At 47.3% G+C, this 17,657-nt stretch overlaps 1 protein-coding gene across 1 annotated transcript; it reads right to left on the bottom strand.

The window, feature by feature from the left end:
* Positions 1 to 769: 769 nt before the first annotated feature.
* LOC132389115 (zinc finger protein 229-like) lies at positions 770 to 7,396 on the bottom strand. Its single transcript, XM_059961564.1, has 2 exons — positions 7,357 to 7,396; positions 770 to 2,236 (listed from the first exon to the last, which is right to left on the bottom strand). Exon 2 carries the CDS (start codon positions 1,823 to 1,825, stop codon positions 770 to 772), a length of 1,056 nt encoding a protein of 351 aa, XP_059817547.1. The 5' UTR covers positions 1,826 to 2,236; positions 7,357 to 7,396.
* Positions 7,397 to 17,657: the final 10,261 nt, after the last annotated feature.

Genomic DNA, 17,657 nt, shown 5'->3' with positions numbered 1-17,657 from the left:
TGTTGTTTGAATTTCCAGCATCTGCAGATTTCCTCGAGAGTGTTGTGTGTATAAATGTGTATAACTAAAACTCCCAAACTATTGAGCTCGGGGGAAACAAGACTTGGAGTCTTGAGATGGTAAAGTATGAAAGTTCAGTTCAACTACATAATAGGTGATGAGAGAGAGATATTTGTAATCCAGGGTAAATGTTGAGAGAAGGCAATTATGTCATATTCCACAGTTTTCATGGTGGTAAAATGAGACCAACAGTCACTGTAGATTTTATCTGTCATCCTTCCAAATCCACATACTAATTATCACCCGAAGTGACTTGTCATAAGGGGTATCATCTTAATGAATTACCACACCACAGCCAGGCAAGGGGTAACACATAAGTAGTCTCCACAGGATACCCCAAATCAGATCCACTCCTATGGATCAAATGAGGTGACAGCCACACATTCGATGTAAGGTGAATCCACCCTTGTGGGCAAAGGAAAGTTCCAAACAGTGACCCTTGGCCACTAGTTCCCTGGTTTCAATCCTTCCATTTTTCCTCCTTCGTCTCCGTCTGACTCTGAGTGTCTGTGTCCTCGGTTAAAACTAAACAAGCTGCACACGATGTAAACAAGCTGCAAGTCAGACTGATTTGCCTTCTTAATCTCTCTCTTAAAATGACAGTCCACAGCAAACAAAACCTAGGGATTCATAACAATGGCCACTCCCCATTGTGAGCTGACAGGTGTGCCAGTAGGTGGAATGACTGAGTGAATCCTTTCCCACATTCTCAGTGGGTGAACGGCCTCTCCCCAGTGTGAACTCGCTGATGACTCTGTAGTGTGAATGACCGAGTGAATCCCTTCCCACAGACTGAGCAGGTGAATGGCTTCTCCCCAGTGTGAACTCGCTGATGTCTCTGTAGGGTGAATGACCGAGTGAATCCCTTCCCACAGACTGAGCAGGCGAACGGCTTCTCCCCACTGTGAACTCGCTGGTGACTCCGTAGGTGGGATGAACGAGTGAATCCCTTCCCACAGACTGAGCAGGTGAACGGCTTCTCCCCAGTGTGAACTCGCTGATGTACCAGTAGGGTAGATGACAGAGTGAATCCCTTCCCACAGACTGAGCAGTTGAACGGCTTCTCCCCAGTGTGAACTCGCTGATGTACCAGTAGGGTAGATGACAGAGTGAATCCCTTCCCACAGACTGAGCAGGTGAACGGCTTCTCCCCAGTGTGAACTCGCTGATGTACCAGTAGGTCGGATGACTGAGTGAATCCCTTCCCACAGACTGAGCAGGTGAATGGCCTCTCCCCAGTGTGAACTCGCTGATGACTCTGTAGGTGGAATGGCCGAGTGAATCCCTTCCCACAGACTGAGCAGGTGAACGGCCTCTCCCCAGTATGAACTCGTTGGTGACTCCGTAGGTGGGATGACTGAGTGAATCCCTTCCCACAGACTGAGCAGGTGAACGGCTTCTCTCCAGTGTGAATTCGCTGATGACTCTGTAGGGTGGATGGATCAGTGAATCCCTTCCCACATTCTGAGCAGGTGAACGGTCTCTCTCCAGAGTGAACTCGCTGATGACTCTGCAGGGTGGAAGAGTCAGCGTATCCCTTCCCACAGACTGTGCAGGTGAACGGCTTCTCCCCAGTGTGAACTCGCTGATGTCTCTGTAGTTGGGATGACTGATTAAATCCCTTCCCACATTCCGAGCAGGTGAACGGCTTCTCCCCAGTGTGAACTCGCTGATGTACCAGTAGGGTAGATGACTGTGTAAATCCTTTCCCACAGACTGAGCAGGTGAACGGTTTCTCCCCAGTGTGAACTCGCTGGTGAGCCATTAGGTCAGATGACTGAGTGAATCCTTTCCCAGAAATTCAGCAGATGACCAGCCTCTGCCCAGTGTGGTGTGAACTGACTGGTGTGTCCACAGGTGGGATGACCGACTGAACCCCTTCTCACACAGAGAACAGTTGAATGGCCTTGCCCAGTGTGAACTTGCTGATGTACCTTCAATTGTGATAACCGAGTGAATCCATTCCCACTGACTGAGCAGGTGAAAGGCCTTTCTCCTGTGTAAAATGACGGGTTGCCAGTTGGTCAAATGACCGAGTGAATCTCTCCCCACAGTCTGAGCAGGAAGGATGATCGATTGAATCCCTCGCTCCACTTCTTAAATATCTAGACAGAGACAGCAAAACTGTTGTGCCGTGTTTGAGCTTCCTGGAGACAAATTCCTTCTCATTTTTAACCTGTAAAAAGATTTACAAAATCCATCAATGGGTGTAGGACAACATTTCTGATGAGATTACATGAGTTGCCAAGGTTTGATCTGGTATCACACTGTTACAGTGAGGTTCTACCCAAGTTGGACAGAGATATCAACTTCTAACTGGGCAGAGTGCTGGTATCTGGAATGACCCTCAATTCTCTGATGCTCTTCCTGTCTCTATAAGAATGGGGCATTCCTGCCGTCTCCAATCTGTGACCTGGCTCAGTCTGACTCTCTCCATTGGTATTATTCCCTGTTCCTGCTGAGCTGCATGGGTGCCTGGCCCCACAGTAACTGAAACACTCTCACACAAATAGTATTTCTTGACGTGCAGTTGGGATCTTCTTTTATGTATTATTAACTTAAAGTGCCACAGTTTTAACGCCATATAAAAAATTCCTGCTGAAGTGACTGGTTAGTCCACCCAGCTGTTAAAAGTACTTAAGAGTGAATTTTTGTATTATTTCAGATTGTTGTCACAATCATAGAAAATTTCAACACAGAAACAGGCCCTTTGGGCCATCTAGTTTGTGCTGAACTATTTAAACAGCCCACTCCCACACTTCTGCCATCCAGGTACCAAACAAACCTCTTAAATGTTGAAATCGAGCTCGCATGCACCACTTGTGCTGGCTGCTCATTCCACAGCCGGATGACCATCTGTGTGAAGAAGTTTCCCCTCATGTTCCCCTTAACATTTCACCTTTCACCCTTAACCCATGGCCTCTGGTTGTCGTCCCACCCAATCTTTGTGGAAAAAGCCAGCTTGCATTAACAGTATCTGTGCCTCCATATCACAATCAAATCTCCCCTCAATCATCTGCATTCCAAGGAATAAAGTCCTGATTTGTTCAATCTTTCCTTATAACCCAAGTCCTCCAGACATGGCAACATCCTTGTGAATTTTCTCTGAAATATCTTAACTTCGTTTACATCTTTCCTGTAGGTAGGTGACCAAAACTGCACACAATACTCCAAATTAGGCCTCACAAATGTCTTCTAGAAGTCAACATAACATCCATCTATTGTTATCAGTACTTTGGTTCATGAAGGGCAATGGGCTGAAATCATTCTTTCCATCCCTATCTACCTGTGATACCACTTTCAGTGAATTAAGGACTTGTATTCCCAGGTCCCTTTCTTCTACAAAACTCTTCCGTGCCCGACCAGTCACTGTGAAAGACCTCCCTTGGTAGGTCATACCAAAGTGCAAAAACTCACACTGGTCTGCATTAAATTCCATTTTCCATTTCTCAAACCATTTTGCCACCTGGCCCAGATCACACTGCAAGCCATGATAGTCTTCTCGCAGTCCGCTAAACCCCCAGTTTTGTTGTCATACACAAATTTGCTGATCCAGTTAACCACACTATCACCCAGATTACTGATATAGATGACAAACAACAACAGATCCAGCACTGATCCCTGTGGCAACCACTAGTCACAGGCCTCCAGTCAGAGAGGCAACCATCTGCTACCACACTCTGGCTTCTCCCAAAGACAGTGTCTCATCCAATTTACTGTCTCGTCTTGAATGCTGAGTGACTGAACCTTCTTGACCAACCTCCCATATGAGACTTTGTCAAAGTGCCTTGCTAAAGTCCATGTAGACAACATCCACTGCCTTGCCTTCATCCACTTCCCTGATAACTTCCTCGAGAGACTCTTCAAGATTGGATAGAGCCATGCTGTCTATCCTTTACCAGTCCACACCTATCCAAATACTTACAGTATATACTTGGTTCCTACACACACATTCCAATAACTTTCCCAGATCTGATGTCAAGCCCACCAACGTATAATTTCCTAATTCATTTTTACAGCCTTTCTTGAACAACAGAACAACATTGTCTGTCCTCCAATCCTCCAGTACCTCACCTGTCACTAAGGAAGATTTAAATATCTGTGCTAAGGCCCCGATAACTTCTGCACTTGTCTTCCGCAGGGTCCTAGTGAACAACTTGTCAGGCCCTGGGGATTGATCCACACTAATTTGCCTCAAACCCCTCCACCTCTGTAATCTGTACAGGGTCCATGAAGTTGATGCGGCTTTGCCTCAGTTCTATAGACTCGGTGTTCATCTCTTGGGTAAATATGGATGCAAAAAAAAATCTCCCCAAGTCTATGCTATCCTTCATATGGATTAGCATTCTGATCTTCCAGAGAAATAATTTTTTTCCCTTGCAATCTTTTTGCTCTCAACATCTGCAGAATCCCTGAGGATTCTCCTTCACCTTGTCTGCTGGGGCAACCTCATGCCTTCTTTTATTTCTTTCATGAGTGTTCACTTGAATTTCCTGTATTTCATAACTACCCCATTTGTTCCTATCTGCCTGTACCTGGTATGCACCTCGTTTTTATTGATCTGGGAGAGGAAAGCCAAAGGGGTGATAGATCTGCATGGTGGGAGGTGGGGGTAAGGAGGGTTAAACTAAAGTTGCAGGGGGAATGGGAGCCTGAATAACAGAACAGATTGTGGAGAGGTTGTGGAGACAGATGTTGTTCAGGCCTCAGGCAAAGTCAGGAATGAAAAAGTTGAGCATGGTGCAGTGAATATGCTGGGCCCTGTATATTTCAATAGAAGGAGCAGCGTAGGAAAGGTGGATGTGTTCAGGGCATGATCAACACCTGGAATCAACACTAGGACCTGGCAACTGTGGACTGGGACAGGCTGCTTTATGGCAAAGGTGTGCTTGCTAAATGGGAGGCCTTCAAAGCGAAAATTTGAAAGTACAAAGCAGGTATGTCAGAATAAAAGGTAAAGATAGAAACTGTAGGGAAACTCGGATTGCAAGAGATATTCAGACCCTGGTAAAGCGCAAAATGGAATTGCATAACAGGGATAGGCAGTCAGTTTCTTATGGAGTATAAGAAATGCAAGAGAACACATAAGAAATCAATCAGGATGGCTAAAAGATGGCATGAGGTTGCTGTCACAGAAAAGGTGAAGGATAATCCTCAGGGATTCTAGTGATAGATTAAGAGCAAAAGGATTGCAAGGCACAAAGTTGGTCCTCTGGAAGACCGGAATGGCAATCCATGTGTGGAAACAAAGCAGATGGGGGAGACATTAAATATTTTTCAAACTCAATTTACTCAGGAGATGGACAAAGGGTCTATGGGATTGTGGAAACATGACATTAACCATTTCAACCCTGGGTAAAAAACACTCCTCTGGCCACTCACACGCTCAATACCCCTCATCATTTTATACACCAAAAAATGTCTCTAAATATAAACAAGGAAATTCTACATTGCACAATCTACTTTCCACGATTCAGTACATTTACATGGCCAGGTGTGTAAAAAGGGCCCAACGAATATCAGGGAGCAACAGGCCCAATTCACCACAACCACAAACTGCTCCTGCTGCTACCATCCAAGAAACGGTACCACAGCCAAAGGAGCAACAGTCCCCGGGACATCATCTTCCACCAGGCCATCAGACTGATTAATTCACACTGATACATTTGAATTTTAATGTTATATTGACTGTCCAATGCACAATCTAGCTATTATAAATTACTATAAATTACACATTGCACATTTAGATGGAGATGTAAGGTAAATATTTCTACTCCTCATGTTTATGAAGTATGTATCTAATAAAGTCAATTCAATTCACCCTCTCCACTATCTGTTCTGTCATTCTGGCTCCCATTCCCCCTACAACTTATTTTAACCACATCACCCCCTCCCCTGCTCACTACCACTAGCAAGCCTTACCACTAGGATATTCGTCCCCTCTTGTTCTGTTCCTATAACTAACGAATCCCCTATCAGCCTTTTGACTTTCCTCTGCCAGGTAATTCCCCCCAACAGCTTCTAAAGTGCTCCACCTGTTGTTGTGGGGGATGGCCACTAGAGTACTCCGCGATGCCTATTTAACCTCATTCCCCTTCCTGACTCTCACCCAGTTTCCTGTGTCCTGCACCTTGGGTGTAACTCACCTCTCTTCGTGTCATATCTATCACCTCCTCCAACTGCTGGATGACCTGGAATTCACCCATTTCAAGTTGCAGCTCATTGACGTGCAGGGTTACAAGCTGCACATCTTGTAGGTGAGGGCATCAGGGACACTGGAGGTCTCCCCTCCTTCCCTCCACTACCCCTCTAATTTGTAGTAATCTCCCCTCTAATTTGTAATAACCAGTGTGCAGATATATCTTGCACTGTGCATTTTTTACCCAGTGACAAGATGTGCACAGTGAATTTTATATAGAGAGGTATTCATTTTCACAGCTGGCAAATCACTGTCAATAGGAACTTTGATCTCCTCTGGGTTTGATCGAGATCATCTGCACTCTCACACAACCTATGTAGCAGGCCTGTAACAGGAAATGCAGGATTTTCTCACCAAAGCTTTTGCACATTGTCCATATGCGATTTCCTTGCTAAATTACGCTTTAAAAAGTCAGATTTCCAAATATCACTCCACTTCTTCCCATTTGCAAATACTCCAGTAACTTTTGCATCACCAAAATGCAAACAGGCATCACTAGTTTCTGTATTCTACATAAATATTCCCCCTGAACCCTCCCCCAATGACTGACGGTGGTGAACTCAGTGAATGAAATCCCAATGAATATGAAGGGAAGGGCAGTAGTCTGTCTCATTGGAGTCTGGCACATTTGTGATGTGAAAGCTACTTGTTGCCCAGGGCAAAGGTGTTTGATGTCATTACGTACCCAGAGAGAATGGGACAAAACATGCTCTCACCGGTAGAAAAGTCCAGAGCAAGAGGAGGTAGAGGAAGCAACACACACAAAATACTGGAGGAGTTCAGCAGGCCAAGTAGCATCTACGGAAAAGTGTCCTAATGCCGATTTTCTCAACTGGTGACGTAAAAGATTTTGTTCCCTTTCTCCGAGTTCCCAATCCTTGCATTTAGATAGCTGGAGCTCAGCTCTGTCTGAGAGATCCATCGGTTCCCATTCCCTCATCAACCGGAAGCTCCCCGGGGCCCGTGTACGGATCGTGGGGCTGAGAGAGAGGGAAGAGAGCAGGACTGTCCCGGGGTTGCTGGTCACGGTGTCCGAAATTCAGAGGAATTATCTGGAAATCGGTGTTTAAGATAAAAACACGGAGAATCGCTCTTACCTGCAACCGACATTTTCAAAGGCTTCTGTGTACTGCGCGCGCCTGCGCTTCAGCGCCGCCGAAATTCTTAACGCATGACCCTATGGGTAATCACGGTGCCATTAAACATTTCTGCAAGCACCGGTTCAATGTCCAAATCTCATTTTTTTTATGGGTATAGAAAAAATCTGCAGCTGTTTTAACGCAGAAAGCGGCTCCCATAAGCAATATACTCAATATCAACGTGTATCTAATGCCAAAGTAAAATGCAGATATAAAACACAGGAGATTCTGCAGTTGCTGGAAATACAGAGACACATACACACAAAACAATTCAGAGAGCAACTAAGCAGCGGAGTACACAGGCCAGGGATGCGGAAGGGGCTCTGCCTAAAAGTTTTTTATTTATTCCTCTCCAAAATTTCTGCCTGATCTGTTGATTTCCACCTGTGTTTTGCAGAAATTAACCACCTTATTTTTTCGACCAACCAGTTTCCAAATGCTTCTAATCTTTCACTTTTAACCACATCCTGCTGGTCTTATTCGTCCTCCTCCTCTGGACCCCATTTCTCTCTGGAGCCCCTGAATCAAGCTGGCAACTCTTTTGTTTCTGACTCTGCACCATCGAAGATTCACTCGCTAGTCTGCTGTCAAACTTCAGAGGTGCATTGTGTTACGAGACCGCAGGTTCGTTTACTGTGAGTGTCGCTTTAAGTGCCTGAGTGAGGCGGGGCTGTGACGTCAGACACAAGCTGCGGGAGCGGGAGCGGGAGAGGGAGAGGGAGACAAGCTGTTGGAACTTCAGCGTGTGACTGCTATAGGCTGAAACTCATCCATGCCCAAAAGGTTGGGTTGATCTGATCATCGGCACGCAGTGCACAACGGATGTGTGACTGTCACTTCGTATCATCCATATGTGTGGATTTGCTGGAGTATCCTGTGGTATCACTTTTGTTGTCCCTTACCTGGAATCGGGGTGTTCTGTGGTAACCACTTGAAGACGATATTCCTGTGACTGTCACCTGGTGATATTTCTAATCTTCGGCGACTGTTATTTCGTTTACCCAGCGTGGAATGTGTGTGGAATTCTTCATAATTGCCTTCTCTCTACATCTTCGTGTGGATTTACAAATCTCTCCTCTCACTCACTTACTCCGTGGATCACTGAACTTTTCTAATTTACCATCTGAAGACTTTAAGCATTGTTTCCCAAGCTTGATAGTTTGGGAGCTATATATACGCATAACACTGTTAACTTCTGTTTATTTCATTTAATCTTTTATATTTGGAGTAGATACTGTTAGGTATCCCGTGACGGGTCAAAGAACCAGCAGAAATATAAAACACCGTGTCGTCTGGTATTGCAGTAAACTAATGCTATTTATTAGTAACTACAGCAATATAAATGCAGATATATCAAACAGGTTATCAATCATTTTATATATATATATGTGTGTGTGTGTGTGTGTGTGTGTGTGTGTGGAAATAGGAAAGCCAAGCTCCTTCACGCCTCGGGGTAAATGGATACCGTCTTACGGTGATGAGTGAAGTTCGGTTCAGTTCGTGGGATTGAGTCGAGCAGTGATGGAGAGAGAGAGAGGAGAGGTTTGAGTCTTCAGGTAAGCTGATGCCGTCGATAGTCACGTCGTCCTCCGAAGTCCTTTGGAAGTCACCGACTGTGATACTACAAACGGGACCGTTCTTCTGTGGTGGAGTTATTAACCCAGGCGACGGATGGACACACGAATAACTCCCCACCGGTCACAGCCTTTTCACACTGCGAGAGCCACTGATCGATGCTCCGGATCGATCTTCCAAAACCCACCTTTTTCTGTGGACACAACAAAGCTGATTCAGTGTCCAAAACCATGTGTCTGGAGGTCTATCAGCGGACCTCCTACTTATCGCACCGTGCTGAGCCCCAGCTGTCCATCAAACAGTTCCTCCCTTCTCTCTCTGTAAGAACACAGAAGCTGACAGTGTCCTTGTAAAAGTGGAAACAAGCTTGCAGAGAAACCATAACACCATCTCTGAGCAGTCTCTCTCTCTCTCTCTCTCCCTCTCTCTCTCTCTCTCTCTCTCTCTCTCTCTCTCTCTCTCTCTCTCTCTCTCATGATTACAATACAACAACCATAACGACATCAGCACTCATGAACTGAACTGTATTTTGTACTTTTCCATGACAATTCATTTACCCCTAGACATCGATAGAGCTTGTTTATTATTGCTTGTTATTATTCCTACACTTTTAGGTTTATTACTGCTAACTTGTTTTATATGTATATTCGCATTATTGATATGGTTTTGCTTATTTTTATTAATAAACACCTTTAGTTTGGTACCACCAGACTCCACCGGATTCTTCTTTCTCTTCTGTTTAAAAACCCAGTTACTGGGTACGTAACAAATTTCCTATCCCATAGAGAGGTGACTAGTTGCAACCTGGCATCTCAGGGAGAGCAAGAGGGGAACGGCAGGGATATATTTTCATATACTGATATGGAACAGAAACATGGGCAGGGTCAAGATGGGCCGAGTGGCCTCTCCAGTGAGACACGGAATTTGATACAGAGGTGATTTATATATCACAGCTCCACAATATTAAACACCAGTCTAGTTTAAGGCTAACATCAGCAGAACAGACTCCTCCAATGCTCAGTGACCAGGGTGCGATGAGCAGCCGCAAGAACTGCAGAATCTGACAGTAACAGTCCCTCATGAACCTGCAGCTGCCTTCAGTCACCGTGATGGTTAAACATTTAACACGGAGCTGATTTGAACTTCCTCCCTGATGTGAAGTTGCTGGTGTTGCAGCAGCTGGGATGATTGAGTAAAACTCTTTGCTCACTCCGGACAGAAATGTGGCCTCTATTTATTGTGAACTCACCGGAGCATCACAAGGTGGGTTATCTGAATGAGTCTCTTCCCACACACGGAGCAAGTGAACGGCCACTTCCCAGAGAGAAGCTGCTGGTGTATCTGCGATGGCCGACTGAATCCCTTCCAAAATGAGAGCCAGTGAATGACGTCACACTGCTAGCGACGTCATGGCGATGTATCCAATCAGATCACGGACATGGACATGTGTTCGAGCTCTCCTTGTAGCTTGTAGCTTGTGGGTCGTTATCTTCTCCAGCATCTCCGCCTCCACATCCAAGCATCGGCGGCATTCAAGCACTGGTGAACTGACAGATACAGCGGAACTAACAAGCTGTTGTGTTTGTGATTCCCATACACAAATCCTTTGACTTCCTACACTGCTAAACATTTACAAAGTAAGTCAGTGGGTGACGGACAACATTTCAACTGAAATAATTTTAGTTTCCATGATGCCTTCTGATTAAAACACTGTCACATCACTAAACAATTTAGAGGAACAAGATTTCATCTTTAAACTGGCCACAGTTCCGGCATCAGGCACAACATCAAACTCTCTGCTTCCCTCTCTGTATCAAAATGGATCATTCCTCCCCTTCATCAGTCTGTGACTTGGCTCAGTTTGTCTGTCTCCTTCGCGTTCTGAGCATGCGCCACACACCTACTGAGATCACATTTTATTTACACGGCTGTGACTAGAGACTTTCTGATTATTATGTCCCTCCCGGCATTTGACGGTGGTAAACTCAGTCGGCAATGGTATTGAACATCGGGAGAAGGTGATTAGGCTTTTTCGTTGGAGATCGATAAACTGCCGGTAGTGTGTGGCTGGATGAGTGGGTCGTTTTCAGACTGGAAGGGGGTAGCGTTTGGAGTTCCCCAGAGATCAGTCCCTGATCACAGCTGTTCCCAGTTTAATGTCCTGGCGGAGGCAGCGAGATGTGAGATGTCCCAGTCTGCTGGTGACGCAGAAAGAGTGGAGTTGGGGGAGGGGAGGCTATTCACATGCAATTTCGTAGCTTTGCAATCAGTACATAGTGCACTGTGGGGCTGCAGTGGCGGGTTCCAATCTGCTAATTAAATTTGCTGACGGCACTACATTGATCGGCCGAACCCCAAATAATAACGAGGCAGCCGACAGAGAAGTCATCACCCCGACACACGCTGAGTTTTTTTTCCTGCTCCAGAGAGCCAAAAAACAAAGAAAGAGCATGAAAGTCGTTTAGAGAGAAAAATCAAACTCCCACCCCCAACCCCAGCTTAAAAAAAGAACGGCATCCCGATCATCAATCTACAAACCCCACCCCTCTGGACAAAAGGGAACAATAACATCGAGCCCCCCCCCCAAAGGAAACAACCCTACCCCGCACAACAGCGGAGGAGCCGGTGTCACCAGGGTAGCTGAAATCTGGAACTCACTGCCCGAGGTGGTGGTGGAGGCAGGTCGCTTCACAACATTTACGAAGAGGATGAGCATTGAAACTGCCGAGATACAGTCGGCTGTGAACCAAGTGCTGATAAATGGGACCAGTGTAGACAGTGAGTGGATGGTCAGGACAGGTATGGCCGGCCAAAGGCCTGTTTCCGTGCTGTGTGATCCACCGCTCCGGACATGGTAAATTAACAATGGTGGCACCACGAGGCATTGATTTCAAAACTCCACACCCCTCTCCAACCTCAAATAAACCAGACTGCACCCCTTTCTCACCTCTGGGAATATCTGTTTCTGTCAAAGTAGCATAGAGATTGGTCACTTCTGCTAAACAACTGGCAACTGATGAAGTTCCTGTGTCTTCTTGCACTAATGTTGCTTCCTTACAGCAAAACTAACCCTCTCACTGTGTCAGAATCAGTGATTAAATCAGACCCCAAACACTGTGCTTTCATCCCTGCACGTTATAACTGGAACCATCTCACTGAGGGTCTGATGGAGACATAGGATCACATCTCCTTGATTCAGACATTTCAAATACCCTCAGAATGGTTTTCTGATTCAGTCTGAAGGTTTTGGTACATTCAGCTCGTCATCAGACCTGAAAAATCATGTCTTCCCGCAGCTGGTTCCTCCTGTTGGTGTGTCCTCTTTCGTCCACCTCCAGGGAAGCTGCATCTCCACACAGACTCCTCACTTGAGAATACACACAGTGTATTCTGTTGACTAATACACTGTGTGTGGACTCTGCTGGCAGTTCTGGTGTTGTGACCCGAATCGAGACAAACACCACGCTGCCCACTCCACCAACAACACGGCTGGACACATAACAGGGGACTTTACATCCCACAACACTGGATTCAGTGATGAAACCCGTCATTAATGTTGTTGTCCCACTGAAAAGTCCGTTAAGGTGCTTTTAAATGCCAGCGCTCTCCCACAGGTGACGTCACACAGCTCCTCCCCGCACGCACATGACGTCACACATGGGCTCCCCACACCGGGATTTGCCCTCACGTGCGCGGTGTCTTACGTCACCCACGCGCTGCTGTGCTCGAGCTTTATCGGTTTAACGGCTGGGCTAATAATCACGTGACCAGCCCCTCCCCCACCGCTGTCAACAGAGGATTCAGGAGCTACGCTATTCCTATTGGTGCTAAGCGATGTCAATCACTGTTTACAACCAGTCGCGAAGGCGGACAAGCCGAGTGGGAGTTACCCCGCTGAGTTCGTCTCCCGCTCAAGCGCCGACCGCCTCCTCAGAGCGGAGAAAACCTCAAAGTAAATGTCCGCTTTCTGATTTATTTCCATTTCCCTCCGAGGGAAGTTGGGGCGTTTGTGAAGCGTCTCCTGCGGCCGGAGTCTGATGTATCGCTGAGAGGTAGGAGGAAACCGCTCGGCCCTTCGGTTTGATGCCGGTTCCCCGGGGAGGGAGGGATTTTATTGACAGGATGAAGATGCTGAGAGAGGGGGCGGACAGGATGTTTGTCCCGGGGGGGACAGGAGGGGCTCATCTGTGGAAATGTCTGAACCCACGGTGGTGTCGAGCAGAGGGATTCACCACATTGGGGGCAAACACCGGCAGACTGTTGCCCTGCAAGCGGGGCCAATGGTCCGGGCAAAGTGACAATAATTTGTGCTTTGTTGAGATTGTACCTGGAATATGGTGTAAAATCCCGCTCCCCAAACTAACATGGGTTATACAGACCAAAGAACAAACTGCCGGAGGAACTCAGTGGGTCGGGCAGCATCTGTGGAGGGAAATGGACCGTCAACATTTCGGGCCGAGATCCTCCCTCTGGACTGAGAGTGGACGGGAAATAGTCAGAGAAAAGAGGTGAGGGGTGGGGATGGGGCAAGAGCTGGGGAGTGAGAGGTAGATCCAGGTGAGGGGGAGGTGGGAAGGTGGAAATAGTGACAGGGGTGGGAGGTGAGTGTTTGGGGCAACATGGGGCTGCAGAAGATGGAAGTTAATTCCACAGAAGATTAACAAAGAAGTTAGAGAGTATTTGTTATAGAGAGTGCAATGCCGATTCACCAGACTGATCCCTGGGGTGCTGGGCTCATCATATGAATAAAGATCAAATGTGATAACCCTTTCATTTAGAGAATCGAGGATTGAGACACATTGAAATGCACAACATCCTTACCGGCTGAACCAGGGATCACAGTCTCTGAAAAAAGGAGTGCTCTGTCCGGGACTGAGATGAGGGGAAATGTCTCCATTCCGAGGGTGGTGAATGTCTGTAAATCCCCACCACAGAGGTTGTTGAAGACTCGGTGATCGTCCCCACGTAAAACAGAGGCTGACTCATGTGTGGAGACCGGAGGGATTGAGGAAATTAGGATCGGACAGAAACATGTGTCTGAGATGGGAGAGCAGCCGCCATCTTGTTGATGGTTTGAGGGGCTGAATGGCCACCTACTGCTGTTTCTCACTTGATGTTTCAGTGTTCCTGTCCAGTGAGGCAGGAGGAATGTGAGTAGGAATTAGTATTTATAAACATCGACTGATTTACATGAAACCTGCACAATCCTATTTTGGATCTAAAATGTTAGTCGGATCGGAATGGGATTCGAACCCGTAGCCCCTAACCCAGGGAGGTGGAGGGATGGGACGGGAATATACGGAGGGGAAATGTTAAACATGTACCCGGTGTAAATAGGGAATAATGTGGGAGATGCGGTGGGGAGGTCGAGCAGCGTGTGAGGGGCGAGGAGCGGAGTCACCGGGTCACGTGGGAGACCCTCCACCCGTCACGTGATCCCGTTTTACCGCGGATCCGCAGCATCTGCAACACACACACAAAATGCCGGTGGAACACAGCAGGCCAGGCAGCATCTACAGGGAGAAGCTCTGTCGACGTTTCGGGCCGAGACCCTTCGTCAGGACGTCCACCAGCATTTTGTGTGTGTTGTTCTCCAGCTTTTTCCTTCTTTCCACAATCAGATCTTCCCTTCTCCAGACAACACACACACAACACTGGTGGAACACAGCAGGCCAGGCAGCATCTACAGGGAGAAGCTCTGTCGACGTTTCGGGCCGAGACCCTTCGTCAGACTAACTGAAAGGAAAGATAGTAGGAGATTTGAAAGTACGAGGGGAGGGGAAAATGCGAAATGATAGGAGAAGACCGGAGGGGGTGGGGAGAAGCCAAGAGCTGGAAAGGTGATTGACGAAATTGATACAGAGCTGGAGAAGGGAAAGGATCAGGGGAAGGGAGGTCTCAGGGGAAAGAAAGGGGGAGGGGAGCACCAGAGGGAGATGGAGAACAGGCAGAGTGACGGGCAGAAAGAGAGAAAAAAACGAGGAGAGTGGCAAAAAAACTAAATATGTCAGGGATGGGGTAAGAAGGGGAGGAGGGGCATTAACGGAAGTTAGAGAAGCCAATGTTCATGCCATCAGGTTGGGGGCTACCCAGCCTGATATAAGGTGTTGTTCCTTCAACCTGAGTGTGGCTTCATCTTGACAGTAGAGGCCATGGATAGACATTTCAGAAAGGGAATGGGACGTGGAATTAAAATGTGCTGCCACTGGGAGATCCTGCTTTTTCTGGCGGACCGCGCGTTGGTGTTCAGCGAAACGGTCTCCCAGTCTGCGTCGGGTCTCACCAATATATAAAAGGCCACACCGGGAGCACCGGACGCAGTAAACCACACCGGCCGACTCACAGGTGAAGTGTCGCCTCATCTGGAAGGACTGTCTGGGACCCTGAGTGGTGGTGAGGGAGGAAGTGTAAGGGCAGGTGTAGCACTTGTTACGAACCCCGTAACTGGGTCACTTACCAGCAAAGATAGAGATGTCTGTTGAAGTCTGATGATACTATTTTTAACAGTATTTATTAGTAAAAATGCACAAAAATAATATCAATGCAAATATACAGATAATATACGTCGTCAATACTAAATCTAAAAGTGCGGGTATATTAATAATCAATAAGAAATAAGCTCTATCGTTGTCTCGGGGATAACGAATTGTCCAATGGAAATATACAGTTCACTGCAGTTCCACAAGTTGCCGTCTTTTGGTTGTCGCTGTGTTGCACTTGGTTGGAGAGAGAGAGAAATAAGAATAGAATGGAACAGCTACCGCTACGGGTTTTCTAACCTTTCTGATTTCGATCCTTCGGGAGTCCCGTTGGTGTGGCCGTTCAGTTGTGGCCTCTCGTTCTTAATTGGTGAGGCCGCCAATCCCAGGCAAGGGAAAGGACGCACACGAACCCCCCACCGGCTGTCGCTATTAAACGCTGTCACGGGATTCCTAGCGTTTCTCCTGCTGCGTCTAAAGGGGTTGTTCCCCAGACCCTCTTTTATCCCCACTCACGGGGTCTCAGATGTCAATCAGGTTGGGATGATGCAATCCCTCAACCAGACCACTCTGGTCATTCCCTGAGTGTTTTCAATGAATAGTACAGCACTCAATACACAATTCCGTCTCCCAGAGACAATGGCCGGTATCCGTGGCTCCGTTTCGCTGAGGCCAGGACACATTCCAAACCTTGTGGATTCTCTCTCATTTCCTGGGTCCCAGAACCGAATTAATAGCGATCTTGCGATTCTCCAAAAGGAGGGGGCGACTTTGTACCCTTCGGCCCGTCAGAGTTGCTTCACCTTCGTAACACACTTCAGATTCAGATTGTTTATTGTCATTTAGAAACCACAAATGCAATGAGTTAAAAAAATGAGACAATGTTCTCCAGAATTATATCACAAAAGCACAGGACAAAACAGAGTACACCAGAAAATCCACATAACGTTTGGCAATCCCCAATCCAGAGTCCGGAGAGGCTGCTGTGTATTAATATCAGGCTACCATCTTAGCGCGTTCCCCGGAAAGGAGCTCCAAATCCACCAGACAAAACAAGACCAAAAACTAAAGCTACAAGACCTGCACAAAACCACATAGTTACAACATATAGTTACAACAGTGCAAACAATAGCATAATTGATTTAAAAAAAAACAGACTATGGGCACAGTAAAAATAGTCCAAGATGTTAAAGGACTGTACGTTCAAAATAAATTACCACAGTTTCCACGAGTCCCCAGGGTCCCGACAGACTCGCCATCCCACGCCGGCGGCAGAAGGGAATACCCCCGCTATTGGCTTCCACGGCGCCGCCCGACTCAGCCTTGCAGACGCAGCACACACCGAATGCGCCGAGTCCGTCGAACCTCCGAGCCAAAGACCATCCCCTCCGGCACAGCTTCTCCGAGCACCATCCTCTGCCGAGTATATCAAGACGGCCCCGCCAATGCGACCCCGAGGACTGGGGGCCTGTTCTTCCCAACAGAGTGTTGGACCTCACAGCAACAGCAACAACGAAGAAGAACTTCCTGGGATTTCCCGGTGTTTCTCCGTACTTCCACGTCCGTTTTCAATCGATTATGATTGCGCACGGCACCCCACTTCACAAATAACTGATAATCAGCTCCGGAGTGGCCGCTGCAAGCTGCGTCGCGCCGCCATCTTGGATCTTTCCAAGTTGTTCCGCTTGCAAGGATAAGTAACAGGAGGGAGATCGGTGGGAATGAATGGACAAGGGAGTCGCGTCGGGAGCGATCTCTGTGGAAAGCAGAAAGGGGGGGGTTGGTGGAAAGATGTGTTTGGTAGTGGGATTCCGTTGGAGGTGGCGGAAGATACGGAGAATTATACGTTGGACCTGGAGGCTGGTGGGGTGGTAGGTGAGGACAAGGGGAACCCTATCCCGAGTGGGGTGGCGAGCGGATGGGGTGAGGGCATGGGAGTTGGAAATGGGAGAGATGTGTTTGAAAGCAGAGTTAATAGTGGAGGAAGGGAAGCCCCTTTGTTTAAAAAAGGAAGACATCTCCTTCGTCCTGGAATGAAAAGCCTCATCCTGAGAGCAGATGCGACGGAGACGGAGGAATTGCGATAAAGGGATTGCATTTTTGCTAGAGACAGGGTGGGAAGAGGAATAGTCCAGGTAGCTGTGAGAGTCTGTAGGCTTATAGTAGACATCAGTAGATAGGCCGACTCCACAGATGGAGAATGAA

This window comes from Hypanus sabinus, unplaced genomic scaffold (genome assembly GCF_030144855.1).
Source record: "Hypanus sabinus isolate sHypSab1 unplaced genomic scaffold, sHypSab1.hap1 scaffold_476, whole genome shotgun sequence".
Lineage (NCBI taxonomy): Eukaryota > Metazoa > Chordata > Chondrichthyes > Myliobatiformes > Dasyatidae > Hypanus > Hypanus sabinus.
This window is presented reverse-complemented; position numbering and strand designations above follow the sequence as displayed.

Coding starts and splice junctions, on each gene's coding strand:
- LOC132389115 (XM_059961564.1), bottom strand. CDS start 1,825: ATGGCTCACCAGCGAGTTCACACTGGGGAGAAACCGTTCACCTGCTCA.